The sequence below is a fragment of the Dermacentor variabilis genome, chromosome 7 (assembly GCF_050947875.1).
Source record: "Dermacentor variabilis isolate Ectoservices chromosome 7, ASM5094787v1, whole genome shotgun sequence".
In the NCBI taxonomy this organism is placed as follows: domain Eukaryota; kingdom Metazoa; phylum Arthropoda; class Arachnida; order Ixodida; family Ixodidae; genus Dermacentor; species Dermacentor variabilis.
Window position 1 is genome coordinate 160,901,998 of NC_134574.1, and position 24,295 is coordinate 160,926,292.

Consider the following 24,295-nt stretch of genomic DNA (forward strand, 5'->3'; position numbering starts at 1 on the left):
CACACGAAGCCAGCAACGGAATGTCGTCAGACACCACCGATCGAGGAAGCCCTCCCCCTCGAGCGACGCGGAGGTGGTCGAAGGATTCGCGCCGAGCGCAGCAGATTACGCGAGACCGCACCGTGCATGCAGCAGCTCTAGAAATTGCGGAAGAGAGAGCTTGTTGCTCGCGGTCCGCGGAATGCGAAGCGCGGGCTTTTGCTGCTATGCGGCTCGCGAGCTGAAGAGCGTTGCACGTCGCGTGGTCGCGCTGCGGTAGCAAACACCATCGCTGCATAGCTTAAAAGGAGAAAGAAAGAATGCCGTTTAAGCGCACGCGCTGATTCTCGCTTGCTATGTTACAAAAATAAATTAGTACATGTCTCATTCTATGGCGAAAGCCGTGCCATCTGCAGTAAAAAGAAAGAAATTGCGAGAAACGTCCTTCACGAGCGCGCATCGTGTGAAGGTGAAAAGCGACAGACCTGTGCGCGCTGCGAACTTGAGCAGTATATATGTGATTAGCGCAACTGCTGTGGACGGTGTTCGTAATCTGTCATATGGCATTCCTCCATATATCCTAAACGTCTCGCTCGCATAGGGACGAGGGAAAGCGAGGTGATTTAGTAACCTTGAATCCTATATGTCCTTCGAGTTATGCAAGAACTGTGTGTGTGTGCCGAATGCGGCATCATTCAATCCGGTTTCAGCATACACCTATGTGTGGATGAAATCTGCGTAATTGCGAATGCTTCATCTCTTGGCATATGAGAATTTCAGACTTTGTGATCTTTAACGAAGATAGAAGCAATGCTCGGGGGGATCAGAAGGTCAAAAATTGTTAAAATGCATTGTCGCATTGCTTAAGAAGGTTCTCAGCACTAATTTATTCATTCGGTAACCTTCCATTTTCGGAGCTTTCACATAGGCTTTAGTACATGGATATTTCTGCGAATTTGAGCAAAGTCGCTGAAATGCACATTGTAGCTCGGTTTATATTGCCCTTCCAGTGGTTCACCTGTGAGTGTTGCACCTTCCCAACATATCTTTAGAACGGTTGTTTGGCCTTCGCGGCAAGTTCACTGCAGTGCGTAATCTTCAGCGCACCAATAAATCGCGACACTTTTCAGTGTGCGCGCGCTAACTCTTTAGCCATTTGGTAAGAACAATCATCACGCATATATATATATATATATATATATATATATGTTCTAAAAGTTATTTTTGTTCGTGTGATATACCTAACACCTCCAAATGCTAGAAATCAGAGCTATCGGGGTCGATATTTCAAGCGCGCACCTATATAAAGGCCACCTCGGTTTATTGCGAGAAACGGCGGGAACGGTATAGCGAGGCATGCGTTACGGACTTAACAAATTGTGTCTCATCCAAAAGCAAAACGGCTCTCGCTCGACATTGTTCGAACATTTTAGTGCGTCGGTATCGCCCACTAAACGCGCTGCACGGCTCAGCGTGCGACATCAATCACGCCTCTGTTTACAAAGACGTTGACCCTTAACACGCGTCAAAAATACACCTTGTTTGTGTCGTTCGTTTCTGGTTTTCCATCGCCGGTTTTTGCGTGTCGCGTGGTGCTAAAGACTTACGCGTCAAGACGAGATGACAAAGAACGGCGCAGGAGACGAGCCCAGCGACGAGAAGCAACGGGCAGCGCGCGGAAACGAAGAGGCTTGTCACCTCCGTGTCGGATAATGCAGCGGGACCAACGCCACATTTCTTGCGATGAGTGATTGCGGGGAAGCCTATGCCTCTGCTCCGATGGAAGAGGGGGGAGGGGGGGGGGTCGAGTACCGGAGCCCTTGGGTTCACGCACGGCGCCCTCGCATACATCCGAGCCTGCTCGTTTGGTGTCACGTGAAGCTGCGTTTTCCTGGCACCGCCTGCTGTACAGTGGGTGATCATGCGGTGTGCGCGGAAGTGAAACACGTGTTTTGAGTGTCGCTCGCTAAAAGCGCCGGCGTTGAGTGGAACAACAGTGCGCTTTCCTGCTTCTTGATGGAGAGGTCTCAAAAAAAGACCCAAGGTCTGGCCACAGAGTCTCTCTGCGACTCTCTCTCACATGCACCTCGGCGCTGAACTTTGGGCTGCGCCGTGCAGTGTGGGGCGTATAGCTAGCTGCTTCAGTGAGCACGGTAGGCTGTAAGTGATTAAGATCTGCGTACGCGCAAAAATAGCTCGTACGATAGTATAAAGTTCGTAAGAGTGTATGCCAGCCTATCGTGACATTGGACACGGCCGGAAAACGGCGAGCAGCAGTTACGAGCCTTGCGCATTCGGTCCCAAATACTCCCGTAAGGGGCCGCGCGATAATTATCTCGAGTTCACGATAGGCCAGGACGAGAGTAACTGTGAAAGCGAAACTTGTCACGTTGCTTCGTTGTACTCAATTTCTGCAGCGTCCTTTTCAGCTCTCAGGTATATACGTTCCCCGTTGCAGTTCGGTGCACGCAACTCGGGCTCGCTTGATTATGACAACCCCTCGGTCAACACTTGCGTAACGTTCCGAGCATTCGAAGGCGACAAAGAACGAGGTCGAATAATGCAGACGATGTAGGAGGTATAGAAAAATAAAACTTGCTATCCTACAGAAACATGTACCCTTCTTAGTAAATACAGTATCTTTGGCGCAGTCGGCGGGATACCTCGACGTCTTGACGCAAGGGCAACACGTCGGGTAGTGATCCTTTATACATTTACACCGGTATGCAGTAGTTGCAAGACAGGTTGTCGGCGCGTCTCGGCCTTGGAATTTCGTGCACAGGCTTTTTTTTTTTTCTTTCGTTTTCCCGTTCGCCTCCCGTGTTTAGCGTGGAAGCTCTTAGCGCAGGGTCCACGACGTCGCTTTACATTATCATCCGTCTCGTCGTTACCTGGCACGACTCCAAGGCAACTTGTCTAGCTCCGGGTCGACCTTAGGCCTGTCGTAAGAACGCTTTAAGCATGCGGGCTCTTCCAGGCGCGTATAGAGAGAGGCGCGCATGCCTGGCAAAACGTGCAGCTTTAAGTGCGCAGGCTTAATGACTACAGGCGGTAGCTTTGAACAACATACGTTTCGACGATCGGTTGAAGCAATAGCTTTAAATGGTGCGGCCCCCTCGCTATATGTTTTACGCTTCGATCCGCGGCTGACGGGAAAGAAGTGTAAGCGTCCTTAATGGGACCGACACTCAACGAGTGTGATTTGTAGGATGATTTATGTTCGTCGCGTAATGCTGGTCCGATCCTTGCTTGTCTTACGGCGTCCTTCGGAGCCTTTTCTATATTCAGGTCCGAGTTGTAAACAAGAGGAAGTGAACGACAACGTCTCTGATGACTTTCCTCGTGGGCGTAATTTAGAAAAAAAGACAGACATCATTTGGAACGTTAAAAAAATGTTCCACCAGCGCGTAGCGAAGTACCAGCTTATTACCGTTTAATATCGGAGGTGTGGTGACACAAATGGAAAGTTCCGCTTTGCATATTGGGACTCGCCAGGGTCTCTAGGTCGCGTTAAACATCGCACATCAGTATACCGGGCCGCGATCTTGTACCAATGCCTTTCGCAGTACTAATGCTTTTCTGCCTTTGAGGCTCCGCCTCGAGCGGAGCGTCGAACGCGGCCACTCACGAACGCGAAAAAGCGTCGTAATGCGTTCGCATAAAACAAAAAGGCGTCGCTACAAAAGCACGACCCTGGTGCGGGCTGACCTCATCTTTGTTTAGTGTTGTCAATTCACTGATTCAACCCATCCATGACCAACCACGTGCAATATTTGCCAATCTTTTCGTTCGTTTCTTTTTTAACTGTCAGCAAGCTGTAATACGTGCAGGCCGGCCTTCGCATGTTGCCTTGCCTAGCGTTTCCTTTATGCTTTTACCGCGAAAGCTTTACTAACCGCGTCGAGCCGAGTTTCGCCGCCGTCAGCAATTTGACCTTCATTTGACCGCAGCTGCGCCTTAGCCTTGGCAACGCATCACGTGACTCGCCGCGCCGAGCTCCGCCGCCGGCTTGGCGCATGCGCTCTCCGCAGCTGGGTCGCCGCATGACCACGTGATTCGCCGCCCGCTTGGCTAAGAGGAGCGAAGCCTCCTTCTCTGAGCGTTGCGCGAGAGCGGGAGGCGTTGAGCCGTGGTCGCCAAACGGCGTCGGACCACCCCGCGGACATCGTCCGCCGAATTGCTTCACTGGAGAGGGTGCGGAATGCAACAGGCGACGCAACGTCGAGATCAATGTAGCGACGGCCTTCGCGCCCTGTCTGTTTGTGCTTCGACGCTGCGCATGTTGGCGGCGTCTCTTTGCGTCTCTATAGCACTTTCGCTTTCCCTGTGGCACAACAGGCGTCGCACCGTCGAACGATGCGTTTCAGCCCAAGCCTAATCACACTCATGTCTAGCCACCGACCTATGCACAGCCGTCATACCTGGCTTAGTGATGATTGCGTGCCTGAGTATAATAATTACATCTAAACTAAGCGAAACCAAGACATTTTATCGCGATCTGACGTAAAACTGACGCGGGCCTTCCCCACTTCTTTTCCTTACTCAAATCTATTGAACTGGTAGCGCTATCCTACGCTCTTGCCTCGTCTCTATAACCCTCGATTCGAAAAAAAAATATTTGAGCGGTATTAGCAAATTACTCTTTTGTAGTGTCGAAAAATAATCACTGTTACCTTGAGATGCGGAAACGCAAGTTACAAAAGACACAAGAACGAGAGACGGGTGGCGACGCCACCGCGAAGTTCGCGCACCAGCTCCGCATGACGTCATCGATAATGATGGTCTGCGCTCAGCTGAGTAAAAAATTTTTTAGTGGTAAAGATATGGGCTGCATGTATACGTTGTATTCTACGAGAACCAAAGACTAAAACGTGGCAAGTTTCAAGGAATTTTCATAAGCCACAATAGCTCAAATAAGAAAAAAAAATTACTTTGAAATCTGTGACGTCAGACTGACGTACTGGCTCTGGGGTTTCGGCGCCGAATTCAATATGTGATAACTGTGACCTTAATTTTCTATTCTACTAATAAATATATTTACGCTTGGAAGAATATATATATATATATATATATATATATATATATATATATATATATATATATATATATATATATATATATATATATATATATATATATATACACACGACGGCACTTCCTGTTTGCTCACAATCCACCGTGCGGCTTCAAGAGGACACAACGAAATCAAAGCAGGGCGAAACTGAAGCGACCACTGTTTCGGCTCCGTCTACGGCGTTTATATAGCCGGCTGGGGGCCGATTGGTACCCCTGCCACCTCGCGCTATTTTGACTGACGGCCCATCGTCCTCAATGAGTCGACCCTGGGTCCAAACCGTGGTGTTCCCATCGAAGCGGCGGCACGTCCCGCTTCTTAGCCGGGGCGTACGCCGAGACCTCGAGTCGCAAAATATCCCGGAAGAGTGGCGGAAGTCGGCCCCACCACTCGCTCTGTCCGAAGAAGCCGCACTGCTCCGCATGCTATGCGGCGGCGAGCGGAGCAATGACGCACATCCGGTGGTGTAATTTTAGTCACGCCTAATCAGAAGCCGCGCTCTTATAAAAGCGACGGCGGGGGGGGGGGGGGTCGGAACTGCGGTGGGCGAAACACACAGCGACATGACAAGTCTGAAGCCGTCTCTCTTTTTCCGGGTGACTCAGCGACGGCCTCGACACAGACAGAGACAGAAACGAGGCTTCTCTGTTTCGGCGCTATAGCTGTGCTCGCGGCTGTCTCGCTTGTACGGCTCCTTTGCCGCTGTCGCAGTGCCACGTTTGCCCGAGGCCGCAGTCACCGAAGGACCTTGTTTGCGTACGCGCGTTCACCGGCAAATGTCTTCTTGGCAAAGGTGCGCGTCTCCTCCGGTGTCGCGCCGCTGGCATGGCGACGAGTGTCGCGAGAAGGGACACGTTCGACGGCCACGGTCGCCTTCGCGCTGCCTACCGTAACGCTCTTATATAAATATTTCGCAATATTTGGAGAGCGTTCCTGCCACGCAACAACGATCGCCGTCGTTAATTCTTCTGCGCTTCCCTGTCTTGAATGTCGCGGGGCAGGTGAATGTGCAGCCGCGTTCCACATATCAGCTGCAGCACTGGTGCCCTCCCTTTGGTTCAACAAGCTCCGAGGCTGCACGGCGGCCTCGACGCGCGAGAAATTGCGGAACTGAACATAAATCTATGAACTGGTCTTTAGTAAGCCTACTTTTCGTGTGTCGGAACCACCGTGCAGTGTTGGAGCCCTTTCGAGCACGGGCGCCGGTGTTTCGGCTCGCATTGGACGCGACTTGAGAACAAGTTAAGGGCGCGCGCAAAGAGCGATGGAACGAAGATTGCTAGACATATACCGTTAAGAGACAGAAACGGAGGGGTTTGGATCAGAGAGCAAACGGGTATAGGCGATATTCTAATTGACATCAAGAGAAAGGAATGGAGCTGGGCAGGTCATGTAATGCGCCGGTTAGATAACCGTTGGACCATTAGGGTTACAGAATGGATACCAAGAGAAGGGAAACGCAGTCGAGGACGGCAAAAGACTAGGTGGAGCGATGAAATTAGGAAATTCGCGGGCGCTAGTTGCAATCGGTTGGCGCAGGACAGGGGTAATTGGAGATCGCAGGGACAGGCCTTCGTCCTGCAGTGGACATAAAACATGATGATGATGATGATGATGATGATGATGATCGCGACTGTGCATTCATGGAAGGAAAGTACCTGGGAGGGAAGTGCCTGTCAAACAAAGGTTTAAGAAAGGGAGCTTTCCTCCCAGAAACACAACAAAGCAACAGGGCACATTGTCGTTAAACAAAATTATAGATACTCATACGAATGGTGACGATTGTTGCAATGCGACGTAAATATATATATATATATATATATATATATATATATATATATATATATATATATATATATATATATGCAATAGCATGAGGCATCACTGTTGCTTAATCCATTACTTCTGCACCCGTCCCCTGGCACTACCAGCGTTTACACGACTCATTGTGAGGTCCAGGACAAGTTTTCTCATCACTATCATCATCGTCCACTTAAGTTTATTGCAAGAGACTCTCCTCAATGCCCAATAGTTTCTCCCGTCTTACCTGTCAAGTTACCGACGTCTACACTCAGACAGTGGGTCGGTCATTGACTACATTTCCCTTCTCTTGTAATGTACTGTCCCGACCACAGGTCATCTTCGTCTGACGTGTCGCGTATCCCAGCCAAGACCTCTCATTTCTCGTAATTTAAATGACGCAACCTGGAGATCACCTGGTGAGAGGCTTCTTTACGGCATGAAACCACTCGAAGTGGGGAAGCCTGCGTGCATTGCCTTGAATCACCGCACTTTCGTTAGTTTCTCTGTAATAGGTTTATCATTAGAAGATAAAGTAAAGGTCAAAGTTCAATTTTTTTTTTTATATTGCGCGCCGAAACCCCTGCCCGTTGACATGACGTCACGGATTTGAGATCATTCTGCGCAGTTTGCGCCGTTGTGGCAAAGTAAAGCTTCTCGAAATTTGCGAAGTTCACTCTTTGGCTGTTTGAGAACGCAGTGCAGTCCATCTTCAACGAAAGAAAGTCAATTAAATAGGTCTCGGCAGGCGCGGTCGAAATTCATGACGTCACGGTGATCTAGTGCGGGAACTTCAAGGTGGCGTCGCCACCTGTCCATAGCTTTTGCGCGTAATCTGGCTTACCAAGCATCCTTTCACGGTCACCTTTTCCTCACGGGCATCCTTTCAATAATCATTTGCCCCAGTGTTCCTTCAAAACGCGCCACGTTCAGCTGCCAGTCGTAAATGGTCTCGCTAACGCAATGGCGAGGGCAGACGACAAAGACGAACTCAATGCTCGCTTTCAACATAGTGCCTCCTGGCTTCCGTCTCACTTGACGCGCTCGCTCCAAGCGCATCGCAAAAAGGCATCAGCCGGAAACTCGTCACGTGCGCGACGCCGCAAACACGCTGCCGCTCATACGAAGAGGCTGCAAGGGCGCTTGGAAGCCGGAGGCAATTTGCCGGCGTCCATGCTGGTGATGTACGCCGCGTTAATGGACCCCGACAGGGCCGCGGAGAACAGAGCACTCGCGTTCGGGAAAGGTATATCCAGCGCGCCCATAAATTTGCCTCCCAGCCGACGACAGTCACGGACGCCGGCGGTGACGTCTAGTTGAAGGAAGCCAAGTGTAAGAGAGAAAGAAATAAGGAAGAAATATTGAGCGCGTTAGTGTTTGCGGCATACACTGTCAAAAGAGGTGCTGAGTAACCCTGCTGCATTGCTCTGCGCCAGCCAGAAAAGACGCGCCTCTCGGGCGGGCCTTTTAGAGCGTGTTCCGGTTGACTTTCAGCATAGTGCGACGACCCCGTTGCAGTGCGACGCAGTGCGCGCAGTTGAAGGAGGAACCGACAAAGAGCCGAACGAGCATGTTTATGTGAGGTGCGGACGTAATCGACAACACGCGGTGCGTTCAAGAATCGGCAGGCGCCATCTGTTTCCGATTCTTTTCGTCGTCTCCCATGGTTTCCGTGCTTTAGTAGGAATCTTCGCACGATGAGGTCGGAGGGGAAAGGTAATATAGAGGCACATTAAAGCCGGTCCTTTTCGCATGCCTGCATGTAGTCCAAAACAGTGCGCTTTATAAAAAACAAAGTAAGACGTATGTGAACTGAAAGCTATCATTAAAAGTCCTGCCGGGAACTCCGAACAAGTTGTCATGGCAATCGCTGGCTGTCGACATGGGCAAGTGAAGCAGAGCAGCCAGTGTCTCTCCATAGGGAATATATAAGAACGAACACAGGTTTGATTTCAAGGTGTTCACATGTCAAAAGCAATATCTGATTATGAGGCAGGCTCGTTATACTCGTTGAAGTGGCTCATACCTAAAAAACGCGGCGTCTAGTCGAGTGGCACAAAAAATATCATTACCAGCAATGGCTCATACCCCCGCAAGCAAGCCAAGATGCAATGGCTCATGCCCCCGTGAGTAATGGCTCGTACCCCCGTAAGCAAGCAGAAAAAAAAAATGCGATGGCTCTCATACCCCTTAAGGCAGAGGCTACAAACATTCAGTAAAGTGAAGCGAACAGTGCATACATTCATTGAAATCAGCCATAGAACACACAGCACAGCATACGTTTCAGTCAAGAACAAGTTCAGAACAAGCATTCGAACTATCAATAAAGCATTGCATAGCCCCCCTGGGAAGTATACCCTACGGCCAAGGATGCTCGCCAAGCGAGAAACGAGGATGCGACGTGCGAAGCGGCGTGGTCAAGGCATCGGACGGCGAGTGCTGCTTTCCCGTGTTGAGAGGAAGATAAACGTCGAGTTTTCTTCATTCAATCATTCGCTGGCGTGAGTCTGACCCCTCTAGAGGTGCGCGCGAAGCCGTTGCTAAGCGTCAAAACGAGCCGAATTAAGAAGCCGAACTGCCAAAGCAGGGACGCGACGATGCGAGGCGGCAACCGTAGAGGGGAGGGCCGAAGCTCGCAGACAACGGCTTGCCAGTGGTGTATATACTTCACACGTGTGGCTCGTTGTGTCGTCCAAGAGTTCTGACCCCTCCGATCGTATAACTTAATGCGTTACCAAGTGTGCAGCAAGCATTCGCCTTCAAGAGGTACTAGGAGGGTAACATGGTGCCGAACTTTACTATCTGGAGTTATTTAACGCGCACTTCTTTTATTTTTTTTTTTGCATTTCGCCCCCATCGAAATGCAGCCGCCACGGATGGCGTCGAATCGGCGACCACGACCTGAGCAGCGCAAACCCATTAGCCACTAATAAGCTACCGTGGCGGGTGAAATACACGGGTTACGTGGCTTCGAACTGTGACGCGGTAGAAGCCGTCTAGAGACTCGACATGTCGTACATTGTTCACGTACACTGACGTATAAAGGCAACGCGCCCAGCATTAGGCCGGGGACAAGCCTCTTCCATTCCCCCAGCAGATCTAGCGCGTCTGGCTTCATATTTATAGTTGCGTACCTCGGGCCGAGACATCCGTTAATTCTTAATTAAGCGCTCTGATAATTACGCTATCTTACTGTCTCTCATATTATACTGACAACTGTGACCGCATAAATGGCGACACGTCCATGAAAAGTGCCCTCTGAACATCCACTCACTTGCGTATCCCACCGCAAACGTTTGAGGCTTTCTACGTTCCGCAAAATCTATGATTTCCCACAGCTCCGTGTCAATCTAATTTTCCCGCCCACTTATAGGTGTCTCCACGCATCGATCATGGTAGCAGGCCTCTGTGTTAGCCACATGTCCCACAACGGACGTGTATGCACTCACTTGTTTCCACGAACTTCGGAGAACTGGCATTCGCCTCGCCGGATCACTCGATCACTTCCGTGCAATCCACTGCTGGCTTTCGAGAATCATGAGCTAAGATTGTATAACCAGGGATTTTCTCTTACCACAGCCCACTTGTGAGTTTTGCCACTCCTCTTTGTAACGCCTGCTGGCATCGAGGGTACTAATAAATGAAATAAAATGAAGTACTATGACCACTACTTCTGGTAAAAAAAAAAGGAAGACGACAGGTTACCGGCCTGCACTAAAGGGGAGAGGAGAGGCAGGACACAGAAAGAGAAGACGGATGAATCCCACAATGAACAGCAAGAGGACAGAAGACGGGGAAAAAAAAAAGCGAGTAAGATATCGCCATATTGAGGTCGACGACTTTGCTGAGTGCTCGCATTCTGCTCTTTCATAAACGCAGCTGCTCGTATACGTGAAGTACATATATAGCACTTAGACCTACTTTCGCAGCGCATTACATGCTATATACCAACGTCGCCATACCATGCCACGCGACATGCTGTACCTCGCATGGCGAAGGTAAAGCTACACGAAGTAAAACACGCTCGCAAGAAGGGCGCACGCAATGAAACCGCGTCGCGTTCTCATGTAGACACCTTATAGGGAGACAATGACGGGCAAATCTTGCGCAAGCGCTCGTTGGCAAAACTTTGCTCAGTGTTTGTGCAGTCGCGAAGTGGTTGTTCTTGGCACGCGCTCGGCGCACGCCTGCTGGTGTAGCAGGGAGTCAGCAGATGTGGCGATCTCCTGTACCGATGGACAGCGGTTGTCTATTTTTGAACAGACTCCTGTCTTGCTCTGTCGGACGCAGTCCGAAGGCGGGAGCGACCATCTATCTTGCCGCCCATGCACCAGATATAATAAAATGTGACATATATGTAGACTTGGCGGTGACGAGACTGATGTTGGCAGACGTCGTTGATGGCAAGGCAGCGACAAATATGGGGAGTGCTGGTCGGAGGATAAGGCTTTTCAAATTTTGTGAAGTCTTGTGCAGTGAAACGGTCTCGCACACCGATGGCTGAGCTGCGGCTTCTTATGAAGTGCTCTTATCCACACGTGTTTTCGGCGTTGACATTTAGTGGCCCATACAAGAAACCGTGACAAAAGTGCCCATCACAAATGCCATAGCGCACAGGTCCGCGCCGTCCGTGATTATACTGGAGGGAGCCACATTGTGTAAGTACGCGAGACCATCAACCGGAAAGCCAGGCCATCGCAAACACAGTCGCACGCGGCCTATGTACTGACGGTGAAGAGAGTTTGCGTTAAGACGAGGCGAGCTGGGCTTATCGGCTGCAATAAACACACCCGAGGAAACAATGTTTGTCAGTCACAGTTCCCAATGCAAAGACCCTTCCCACGCCAATATGTAAATTTAAATTAAAGAAGAGTCGGCTCGTACGGAATACTCGGATATTAACTCCGTGCACTCGGACAAGTGAGAAACAACTTCTTCATGAAGAAAGACCTGCGCGCATTTATTTAACCATAATATTCAGTATGGCAAACCGAGCGTTCAAAAAAAAAAAAAAGAAGTCTGGAGCACTTCATTCTACTCTCTTCGCCTGGTCCCACGCATGCGCACGTACTCTTCGATACACGCCGTTTACGAACGTAAGCGAGGCGTTGGTCTAAAGGCGACACAGCAGCAAGGACTAGGCATATAGCAGCGAAGATCTCTCATGGCGCCGAGGTCTTGCCAGAAGCGAGCCGGCGCGCGAGTCTACTTTTTTCGAATACTGTCTCACAGGCGCGCTCACAGAAGTGGACGCGCGCACGGACGTGGCCCGGGCCTCAAAGGGACCGCCCCGTTCGTGTTGCCAATGGGGGGCCTCCTCCTCCTCCTTGCGAGCACTACAGGGACACGTAATCGAGAGCGGCGGCCTATTCTGGACCCTCTGGAATTGAGCCAGGGACGCACTTCGCCAGCGACCGGGACCCCGTCACCGCCGAGCATGTGTGCATGCACTCATCCCACGCGCCCCCCCCCCCCCTTCCTCATACAACCTGAAACCGGACACAGCCGGCATGCACTGCCATGAGTGCTTCGCTTGTGTAAAACGTGCGTGTTGTTTTGTTGGACAGCCGTCCAGAGGACATCAATCGGTGACTGCCGCCGACGGTCGCAGTTCAAGTCATCACCCCCCCCTCCCCTGCCTGCCGGACTCTCGACCTCGTCAATGCTCGTCGCGGTCCTGTTTACGGGAAAGTGAGAGTGGGCTTTGGGGGGTTGCCCCGAGGAACTTGTCTCTTACACTTCTATTAGCGGTAGCCGAGGCAGACCCGGCGGTGATCACTTCAGACGAGTCAACACTGAAGTCACGCAGGACGTCTGCGCGGAGCTTGAGGATAAATGGTGCTTCGGTTCCGAGAAAAAGAAGACCGTTTCGAAATGAGCAATCCAGTATCGAGTGCGCCGCCTCGCGAACTCTGTGCACTAGCAGATTCTTTCATAATCTGTTCCCTAGCGTAGCTGAGCGCAAAACAAAGAAAAAAAAAGTTGTTGGTGGCGGCAGCTGCATGTGACTCACTCTTTTTGGCGGTAAACGTGTTTTTTATGCGTGCACGACGAATACGACAGCAGATGGCATGTAAAATTAATACAAACTAACTAACTAACTAACTAACTAACTAACTAACTAACTAACTAACTAACTAACTAACTAACTAACTAACTCACTCACTCACTCACTCACTCACTAACTAACTAACTAACTAACTGTCTGGACTCTGGCGCCACAGTTCGAATCCCGCTCGCTGCGATGGACGCACAACTGACCCTCGGCGCGCTTGGCGTGATTGGTCGCGGAATGCGTCTGTGTGCCTGCCATCTCGCACATCCTATATTCGCTCGTGGGCAAATATGACAGGTTAGTGCCGTCGCTTTACTGCCTGCAAGTCATATCTTTACTGAAGAAACTCACATGCACGTAACGTCATATCTAGCAATCCCATATGATGCATGGGAATAGGCGGGTTTTTGTATGGGATATACCTATGTGGTGTACCCACTAGAAATGGGACGTGCGGGCATTTTCCGATAAAAGCTGGAATAAGATCCCCACTTGCACCAGGACGTCTGGAACAGTGCTGGCGGGACAAGTCGACACCATCAGAGTTAACAGATCAGAATTAACATGCAGGGTGATAGGCACTCTTTGTAGCACCTGCGACGTTTCATTTCCTTCTTTTCGTTTTTATTTTGGCCCGATCCCCTTGTGTAATCTCCCGCATCAAACGGCACCGGCCACATCATCATCATAGTCGTGAATGTGCACCCGAAGCTTCAAGTGCCTGTCGTAAGCGCACCCGAAATTCAGCGGCGACCTTTTTAACTTTTTGCTCGCTCGCGAACTGCCCGTTCGAACTGCCAAATAGCACGGCACAAACACGTAGCGTCCCGTGTGCGCGCGTGCACTATACGCGGGAGGAGGAGTACGCACCGGCCACGTAGTCCCCGAACCCGATGGTGGCGAGCGTGATGAAGCAGTAGTAGAGCCCCTCGAGGTAGGACCAGTCCTCGGTGAACATGAACACGGCGGCCGGCAGCAGCAGGAACACCAGAAGCCAGGGCAGCAGGAATGTGCAGAGGTTGGCGGCGAGCGCCAGCCGGGGCGCCCGGTGGCCCCGGGCGCGCTTGAGGCCGCGCACCATGCCGCGCGCGAAGTGGTCCCCGATGCCGGCCAGCAGGATGCCCGTCATGGGCACGCCCACCACGGCGTACAGCACGCAGAACACGCGGCCCCACGCCGTCGACGGGGCCAGGTGGCCGTAGCCTGCGCACGAGGGAGAGGGAGCATGTATCCGCGGGACACATCCCGAGGCTCATCGGGATTCGTTCGAGTATATACGAGAATGGGAAACAAACGCCCGCGTCGGGGGGCCAAAGGGATAACTCTGTACAGGAAAGTTTAAACGAAGGTGTGCACAGAGATAACGCGGGGTTTTTTCGGCTTTGGGGAAGCGCTGCTGAATCGACGCGAACAGACACGTACAAGAAAAAGGTGGGGAGGGTGGGGAAGAAAGAGAAATATACGGATGCAACGCGCGTGTTGTGAAGCGAATCAGTAATGAAGCGGTTAATTAAACGCTACGAAGCCTAATGACCATGCGTACCATTGTGTTTGCTTTCACCTCATGCGACCGCATGCATCCTTCTGCATGTAGGCCTGTTTGCGCCTCACGTCCTTTTAAACGCCGAATCAACGTGTTCGTGCCAGCTGTATATGCTGCGCAAGGGTTTTAGGATGAAGCTTACCAGAAAACTGTGGTCCTGTCTTCTGCCTCTGTATCTCTGCATTCTTTTCTAACTTTTCTGCGCCGTGCCACATAGGGTAACAGACGGAATTTTTTCTTCTCGTTAGACCACGATACCTTTCTTTAGTCCAAAACCTCGGCTGGTCCGAATTTCCTTATGCATCGATAAAACAGAGGTCAATCGCTCTATAGAAAGCGACAACAGGGACGAATGGAGAGGCATCGTAACACCGGTTGCAAAAGATCGTTTCATTATAGAGGTAAATGGTTAATGGCATACGAGAAGTGGGTCGGACAAGCCTGTCTCTGGACTGCTACTCCACAACTAGGGGAAAAGGTTAGGGAGAGACAGAGTGAAAGGAAGAGGGGAATAATGAGGTGACGATGCAATGCTACAGTGTATGTTAGTGATTCGTCCAACGTACGGTACATATAGACGATGCGTAGTTCTCAAAGAGCGCGTGCGTCGTTATACGGCGCCCGAATATTTCCATACGCCAATGCGCCAGACATAGGAATAAACACCCTGATAAGGTGCACGTGTTGAACGCCAGCAAAACAACAGAGGTGTCCGAAGTGCCACTTCGCCAGAGCTAAATGAACTAATACGCTTTCGAGTACCCGTGAAGCAGAGGGGCTACGAAAGGCGCCGTGGGCCACCGATTAATTTTGCCGCCCTGGGAGTTTCATCAGCGCGCACCCAATGCTCGACACACGAGCGTGCTTAAATTAAGTCCTCGGGCGATAGCATGGGCTATGAATTGAACCTGCAACCTCGCTCTTACAACAGCCGAACGCCACAGCCACTTAGCCGCCACGGCGCGCATCAACAATACAGAGGACAAACACTATAAACCAACGACAAACATTTGCTGTGCACTTAGTAAAATAGCAAATTACGAAGACCCATTTCATCGGTCCACACGAACACAATAGACGCCCGTGGAAAGGGCGACAATGGCTCACATTCAAAAGCCCTATAGTAGACGCAATCAGTGCCTCGAGCAGCCAGTCGCGCGACAATTTTGCGTGCATTCGCAAGCTTTTTTTCACACTCGGAAAAACACTTTTCTGTAGCACGTATTGAACAACAGAAGGCTGTATCGGCAGTTGTTCATGTTGCTCTGCAATTTTCTCGTTGACACTTTTCATCTAATTGTAATATTTGAGAAGTTGATTAATTAATGAAGGCTAATTATGCGGTTATGCGGAATAAAAAGAAGAGATAATCTGAGTGTCTGCAAGCGACGGCAAACAACATTACCTTGGTTCTGTCCAGCTACGTGGCATTCGCATATTTTAAAGCTCTGGCTAAAGTTAGCTGGGACACTCCGTATAAGACGAGAGGCTTGCCATTCATGCAACTTTAGAGCAGTTAGATGACAGGCCTTCCACGGGAGGTGAAATGCTGTGGGACCGTGTCCTCGTGCGCTGAAAGCTCGAAAGAGCTGCTGCCACCAGTCTGTGAGACCGCCGGTGATGTCCTGGGCAAGTACCGGAAATGTTCCAACCTAAAGCACGACTTCACAACGTGATACCTGAGACGACGGCTCGGAGAAGGCGCTGGTTGTAAAAATTAAGCGGAATCTCTCTCTCTCTCTCTCGGCACCACAATCACGTCCCATATAAGCGCCGTGAGAGCGTGACTAAATACGTATACAGCGAATGCCACTTGCATGCATGGTGCGCCTCGTCTGTCACCGGTCGTATGCGAACTTCGCGTTCCGTGAATCAAGCGGAATTGTTGGAACGGACCGGAGCTTTGCAGACAACGGACTGCGCTGATTCCGCACCCTTCAAAAGTGGAGCGGGAACCTCTGTGTCATACTCGGCGTGGACGCTGCGTTACGCAAGCGGCCCCGAGAGCACTTTCGACACACCTGTCGTTGGGATGCGCTGTTGCGAAAGGGCGGAGACGAAGTTGACGCGGTTCCAGCTGGGGTACGTACGGGCTCATCGACGTCTTTGTGTCTGCTGTGAGGCAGAGGTAAGAGCGAGCAGCCGCGGCCGACGTTTTGCACGATGCGAAGCGAGCGAGTTTTTTCCGAGAAACGTGCCGCAAGGGAACGCGCTCGCTCGCTAACAAAGGTGCGACTATATTAACATTTGTGCGCAAGAAATTCACGCGGCTGCTCGAAGATTCGACAATAAAGTTCGATTTTTAAACAGTGATGTGGCTGCCAAGTTGTCTTTCAATTCCTGTCCACATCTAAATATTCTTTTCTTTTATTTGTTTGTTTTCTATTTCAGAATAGGTTATTTTCGCACGGCTGCTTTTTAAGGAAACATTCGTGGTCCGAAAATTCATTGTCGTTTTAAAGTTCAATTCAGAAATGTCTGCACGCCTGGCCAGTTGCTCCGCGACCCGAGCTAACCAAGTCTGCTGGCGGTTGACAGAGCGTGTACATATTCGTCCTCGCATGCCTGCCTTGGATCCTGGGTTCGATCCCCATAGACGACGACGACGACGACGACGACGACGAATCGTTTTTAGTTGAGAACGTTTCTTACCGAGAAATCCCGATGGCTTTACAATAAAGCACTACAATATACCTATGTTCAGATGGGTGACGACTTTCAGCTCCATACCGCTGCTATACGCACTGCCGTCGTGGCCCGTGCACACGAAGTGTCAATGCTAAACCTCGATCCGTGTGTTCCTAAGCTTGCGTTTCGGACAAGCGTGCGACTGAACGTGATCGTTTACTGCTGTCATTCGGCGCGGTTGCATCGGATGCGACAGTCGGTGAACTTTTGCCGCTCACCGAAACAGCGTTTGGCAAACGGATCCTCTGTACCGGCCATTCCGAACGGACTCGCCACGCGATTACTTCGTGCTCTGTTCGCGTGTTTCCTTACCGCAGGCCTCACCGCGCTGCAACATGCTTGACGCGCGAACCGCACACGTGTCGCGAAGCGGGGTCGACGTCGCGCATTATTAGCATATGCCGCGTCAGCCTATATAGTGAGTCTGACTGTGACGACGAGGGCGATGCAGTAATTGGTGCTGCAACCACAGCCGACTATTGATTCGGACAAGTACGTTGACTTCGTGGTAAGACTTGTTGTTTGTACTAGGGTGGTTGCTTGGGGTAGTTGGCAATTCATGATAAAAGCGACCTACAGCGCGAAGGACAAGGACCGCGAGAGACGACATACACTGCGCTGTTGTTTCCTTTGAGTGGATACGATGTGTCCGTATTCGTTCATAAAGCGAAACTTTCTTTGCCTACTTTCCCGGATCTGGCGTGGCTAGCTGCCTGGCTGCTGGGTGCTGTCGGTTCGGAAAGGGAAGTTTAATAGGCTTGACAGAACATGTAACATCAACGAGTCGTCAGCAATTCGCGATAGTGACGTGAGGAGAGACACAAAAGCTAGGAGTTCTCAAAAGCGTCTAACAGAAATGAGCATACTACAAAGTGCCCATATTGCTCGTGCACAAACACCAGGTTGAAGGGCATGTCCGCGAATAAAAAACGTTCACGGGGACAAACAAAAGTTTGAAGGACGGTCAACAAAGAAAGCGGTCGCGAACACGAAACATGTTGAACACGTTGTGGGGCTATAGTTGGTTCAAAGCATTCAAAAGATGACGCGCCAACAGAGACAGCCCACTCTTTTTGTTCTTTTTTAGTGTGCTGTCGCTGTTGGCGCTTCATCTTTTGAAAACGAAACATGTTATGCAATACACAAGTCTGAGTAATATTGTAGCTTGGCCAACGACACACGATTGTTCCTAATTATCATCTTTCCTAGTCGTTATCTCGGCGTGTATATATATATATATATATATATATATATATATATATAAAGCGCATCGCAGCGCGCTGAGTAGCGTACCTCAGGACCTTATTAAAGTTTTGCATCCATCCATCCATCCATCGACGATATGTTAATGAAATGGCCACTCTCTTCCAGAATGGGCATGTCCCACTACGTACGAATCCTACACCAGACATGACAATATGATTTCGCCTCACAGATATCTATAAAGCACAGCGAACTCGTAATAGATCGGTTAATTACATTTCACAAGTTCTTTAAATTATTTTTGATTTAGCCATTCGGCATGTGCCACTGTGGGCGTGCCCGATTATTTGCTGCATTGGACGAAATCAAATAAAATACTACGCGTTGCCGCTAGTTGAAAGGCACTTAATGAACCGCTTTATTGAACCTTCGCTTCACATACATTCCAACATTTTCGTTGGGTCTGCACACATCCTTTTCCTTGCTTCTTTTTTGCTGCGTTTGAGAACTCCAGTCTCACTTTTGCTTCCTCAACACTCTGCTGCTTTTCGTTTACATTTGAGAGCCCATAAAACGTATTTTATTCATCATCTGCGACGTTTTCGCTCATGTAAACTTATGAATAAATATAAATGCATAAGCATGAGACAGTAGAGAAGCGAAATGGAGGAAAACTTTGCCGGAACGGGGGGCCGGCCCAGTTTCAGCGCAGAGTCCCTATAACTCCAGGTAACTGCAGAAGAACTCAGCGTCGAGGCACGGAATACGGTCACACGCACTTGTAGGCGACTCCTTGCTAAGACTGCCGAAAAACAACTTGCGTCACCTGACGCCTCGTTGACGCGAACGCAACCGAAGACGCATCGCTCTACCATACGGCGCCAACTCCTCCCCGAACACATCATCGCTCACGTACCCGTCGCAGGTAGCGGCTGTAAACAGGGTTTTCTGGGCTCCGAAGTTCTCGACCGTGTGCTGCACCCGGCTCCTAGACTCACGCTGGAACCGCGCCCGCAGGTGTCAGCAGTGTGTTCAATGGGGCTGGTCGGTTCATCTTAGGAATAAAAACAGGAACAGGACAACACAGGACGAGCGAGTAAAGAGCACAGGACAAAGCGCTGTCCTGTGTTGCGCTGTTCCTGTTTTTATTCACAGGTGTGAGCCTTCGCCGACAAAGTGGTGCAACATATCTTTGCGCAACCCTCCGCCGATTGCTCGAACTCCGGAAAGGGACAAAACGAGCTCCGTGCCCTCAACATCTCGGCCTGGCGTCAACACTTCCGCGTCTCAGGATGCGCAAAGGTTCTCACTCCTATACCGGACTCGTGCACCTATACACTACATGTAAATGCATGCTGCCTACATCGCGCAACCTGACTTATTTTGGAATCCCCGCATTATCTGTCCTTTCAGCAGAGGACGGCGAAGTCGCTGTTACACTTGTACAACAAACAGACTCGTGTAGTGTCGGTCATCTTCATGAGAGCGATCACGTGAGCCCGCGACTCGTCGGCTACGTGTTGCTCAGGATGCAGTGTTACACGTTACATGCTACAGTGTCTCCATTACAGTCTATATATACATTTTGAAGAGAAAAGAAGAAAAAAAGATCGCCGCTCGCCTTACCGATGGTCGTGACGACGGTGATGGCGAAGAAGAAGGAGTTGTAGAAGTTCCAGTTGGTGTGCGTGTCCTGCCCGTGCTCGTCCATGAGATTCTTGCTGCGCGCGTCCGCCAGCCGCGCCACGATCGCCTTGATGTACGAGCTGTTCAGCTCGCTCAGGTTCTGCGACGCCAGCTTCTCTGCACGTGCGAGACACACCGTGTGGGCTGCTTGGTACGTGTGCGTCTCGCTAAGCGGCAAGGGTTTTTTTAAAGGCTCAACACAGAATTAACATTCGGAGAGGGTTAGTTCAGTTCCCTATCCATGTCACTGTCAGTTCCCTATTGTCGGTTCCCTAGTGTCAGTTCCCTATCCATGTCATTGTTGCCCAAAGAAATAGATTATTTATCGCGTTGTCCTTTCTTTTTCCTCTTTTGTTTCGCATGCCTTTATGTCAGACTTCCGGAAATAAAGCGTTTGGGTGTTAGCAGGCGCGTTGTCCTTGTGGTTATTTCTGTCTCCCGTGCTGCGCTTTTAAAACAGCCTTTTGCAAAGAGCGGACGATCGAGCGTTTCGTCGCAATTCGTGGTTTTTTTTTTTCTGCTGCAAAAAAAACTTAGTGCGACCTGCAGTGGCACTTCTCACTGCTTTGCTTCGCGCCAGTGTCGTAGAATATCTACGTACCTCTTTTTCGCTTCCGTCCTGACGTCCGCCCAGCAATCGCGTCGGAAGTCGACTGACAGCTTAGAGGGACCAGTACGCGTGCATTCTGGCTTTTAGTCACTGGATTACAAAAGATACTGCCGCAAGAAAGAAGATAATCAAATGAACGAATAACTAGAGAGAGGTGAGCTTGAACAGCAATCGGCATTCAGGAACTGGTCCTTTCGGTGACGTTTGCACAAGTGAACACCTCTACTATTTCATTGCCGTGCTTATCTCCTGGCTGCTTATACGAGAATAGCTTGTCTCCGCACGCGTTACAAACTGAACTGCTCTTTCGTACCGCTGAATAATATATCGAAAGGAGGTTGACAAATAAGTATGCCTTCATATTTCGTTTATATTTCAATTTTACTGCGGAGCCACGCGTCTGGCAGTTCCGAGCTGTTATCTCGGATGTTGTCATAATTTGCATAATACCAAACGGACATTATAAAACGATCTGGCGGTCGCGGATATCGCGTTGAAACACTCTGCCGAAACATTCAATTACGCTCGCGAAGCAGCAAGAAACAGCGAGCTCATCCAGCAAATGACGGATATAAGCAGTGCAGTTATAATACAAATAACAATCAACACCGATAACACGGAGAACATTTTTATTGTGAGAAAAAGAAGAGACATCGGCCCTAGGAGCTCAATTGCTTCTGGCCTGACTCTATCTAGGGGAAATGGTGAAGGGGAATGAGAGAGAGAGGGAGGGAAGGAGGGAGGGAGTGCGGAAGACGATCATATTGAACGGTGAAATCGCTTAAACCGAACTGGAAGCGACAGAAACTTGTGCTTCGTTTATCCGAAGTTTCATTTAAGCAGAGAATACAAAAACCGACAACAATCGCTTTATTAGAAAAGCGGCGTCCAGTTATTTTGATATTACTTCCTTGAAAAGAAAAGAAAAAAAAAAACTTTACTGCGCTTTGCTTTTAAAACATTGTAGCTTCCTTTGCGTAAGATTTGTGTTCATGCGCGAAAGGATTCCCAAAACACTGATTCGGGCTGGTTGGTCTGTCATTGTACTGGGAAACCCGATAGCGCTAAAAAGACAGGGACAGACATAGAGACGACACAGTTTCATTAGCGCCGTGTGGTGTCGTTTCTGGCCGTCCCTGTCTTTTTAGCGATATTGAGATTAAACTGCATGCACTATTCTTCTAACATTTTATTGCTTCTCTCGCGTAAGGTTGGTATTCATGCGCGGAAGGATTACCAAAGGTTCAGCAGTCTCCTTGCGTTAGAAACAGCCCTGCATCAGCTGCTGCCCTTACCGTGCGGTCCCAAAACGCAACGTGCGCTCTAACACCAATATCTATGTTTTCGTCAACACAATCACAGTCTTCGCCATGAATTTCACCGATAATATTTTTCAACTCTCTCCTCAGAGCAGCTAACAAAGGCATCATCTTAGTCTTTTATTCGTGACGGTGTGAACGAAATAGTGTAGTGCCAGCGGGACTGCACAATTCAGCATGTACGCCCTAGTTCTCTCTTCTGAATTCCTCAGGAATTTTTACTTGCACAGCGAAGTTCTCATGATACAGACAGAGTTGAAATTTCGACATGTTTAGTTTGCCTTAACTTTCTCACAATCGCCCGATGTATTGAAGTTTCTTCGCTATTTATAGCGTCCCCGTTTGACATAGTTTCGAACTTCTCCTGTTCCGCGCACGTCGATGACGTATGTGGCAGTTTTGGTCAAAGCACCGTTTAACCGAAGTTCACAAAAATGTGGGTTCCGTTTTATCATTGTGGGGGACCGACCAAAGTTGATACCATTGTTCCGTTTATCCGGCATTCCCGTTTAGGCGAGTTTCGTTTATCCTGAGTCCATTGTATAGTTATAGTTCACTGTAGTAGTGAACTATAACTATGGTTGATTGTACTGTAAGTTCACTATAAGTACTCTGTAAAAAAATTTACACCTCTAAAGGTGAATAAGGGTGCAAGTCGTTTTACAATGTACAGCTCAATATAGTTCACTGATAGTGAATCACTACGCTGTAGTATGCACGTGGGATGTGCATACCTGTTCTGATCACAGCACGTCAGAATGCGCAGGCGCATGCCGGCTAGTTCTAAATTTCGGAGGTGAGGCCGCTCTTCTCTGTGTAAGTCAAGAGTGGTTCTGTACCTCGCAAAGCACTTTGAGCGTTGTTCCACGCCACCAGAGTCACTATAGCTTCAAGAAAGGTCTGTCGTCCACAGGTATTTACGCATATCTTAATGAAAAGCACCGCGCTGGTGAACATCGCATCCGGTTAACGTACAGGAAAAGAATCTCGCACGCACCGAGACGCCCAGCCGACCCGTACACAACACAATGACCTTCGCGTTGTATATATATTTAGAGCAGCACGCATCTTCGTTGCCGGTAAAAAGGCAACCTTGTAACCTATCCTGCGATAACTCTATCGCATATGCCCAAGTTCAGCGGGTGCCCCCGTCTTGTGTTTCAATAAGAATCATAATAATAATAAATATAAACAAGCGCAGCCCCGAAGCTTCGAGGTCGTTCAGATAGCGCGGTTCCTTGTTCTCCGTTCGCGTTTTTTTACGGGAAACCGAGCGGCAAGAAAGAACCCGACTGGCCTCGTTCCGATGACGTCAGCGGATTCTCCGCGCCCTCGCGGGTGCAATCTCTTGTTTCATTTTTTTTTTTAGTTGTTTTGTCTCGCAGGCCGCCGCTAAAACGGCGCCCGCGCCTTCAAGCTGCAGCTGTTGGCCCGTCTGCTCGCGCCGGTGTGCGTGCGCGTGTTTGGTTGCGAGGGATAGCAAAGCACCGTCAGACATTCATTGCCGTCCGAAGAAATACAGCTTTTGGGTTATACCCTCCTTTTTGCACTTCCAGTCGCCTTTCAAAACACACAGTTGCCCAGCAGCGACGCCTTCGGTTATAACAATCCGGACCCGCGGCCCTGGCCGTGTGCAACCTAAACTCGACAAATCCGTGCAGCCTTGTTCAACGTACGTTTTCTTCAGTCGAGGGCCTTCTATAGAGTAGATAGTTTCAGATTAGGGGACGCAAGCGGCTTGCGTCCCCTAATCTAAAACTCTCCAGTGACTCTATCGAGGGAACTAAGGTGAAACAGCGCGAAAAAGACGAGGACGAGGACGCCTTTTTCGCGCTGTTTCACCTCAGTTCTAAGTATGAACCAACTAGCCCTCATCAAGATCTTTCTATCGAGGGGGCCGTCGCGCCTGTGGTGCCACTTGTGCCGAGACGCAGCTACGCTGCGTTTTATTCCGTGAGTGCATGCGATGCTCGAGTCTGTTGTGTCCCGTCACGTTATAAGTACATTGTCATCGGTCAGTTCAAGTGTTTAAAGAAACGCAGAATCGGCCGCGCTGGAATTGTTCGGTGGGGTTGTAGCTTTGTTGACGAAGACGCGTATCGCCTTCTTCTATGGAATGGCCGCACCGTGACACATCAAGACGCCGACCTACGTCATCGTTAATGACATTAGACCGCAGACCCCTCAGCATGAAGGAATTGTTAGGGCCGTGGACAAGAAGAAGAAGACTATTGACGGAAAAAGGCACGAGCGCTGTGTCCTACAGGAGCAGAGTAACTATAGTGTGCTTAACAGTATTAGGAAATGGTCTAGAAGAGAGCAGCATTATTGGCTGCTT

General features: G+C 49.8%; 1 protein-coding gene across 2 annotated transcripts in view; it reads right to left on the reverse strand.

The window, feature by feature from the left end:
- The window catches only part of LOC142588325 (open rectifier potassium channel protein 1-like), a 118,249-nt gene that overhangs the window by 21,805 nt on the left and 72,149 nt on the right, over positions 1–24,295 (reverse strand). For both annotated transcript variants that reach the window (XM_075699936.1, XM_075699935.1), the window contains exons 3-4: positions 19,969–20,145; positions 13,779–14,111 (exon numbers count right to left, since the gene is read on the reverse strand). In XM_075699936.1, coding sequence (XP_075556051.1) covers positions 13,779–14,111; positions 19,969–20,145 — 510 coding nt within the window. The remainder of the gene's footprint in view (positions 1–13,778; positions 14,112–19,968; positions 20,146–24,295) is intronic.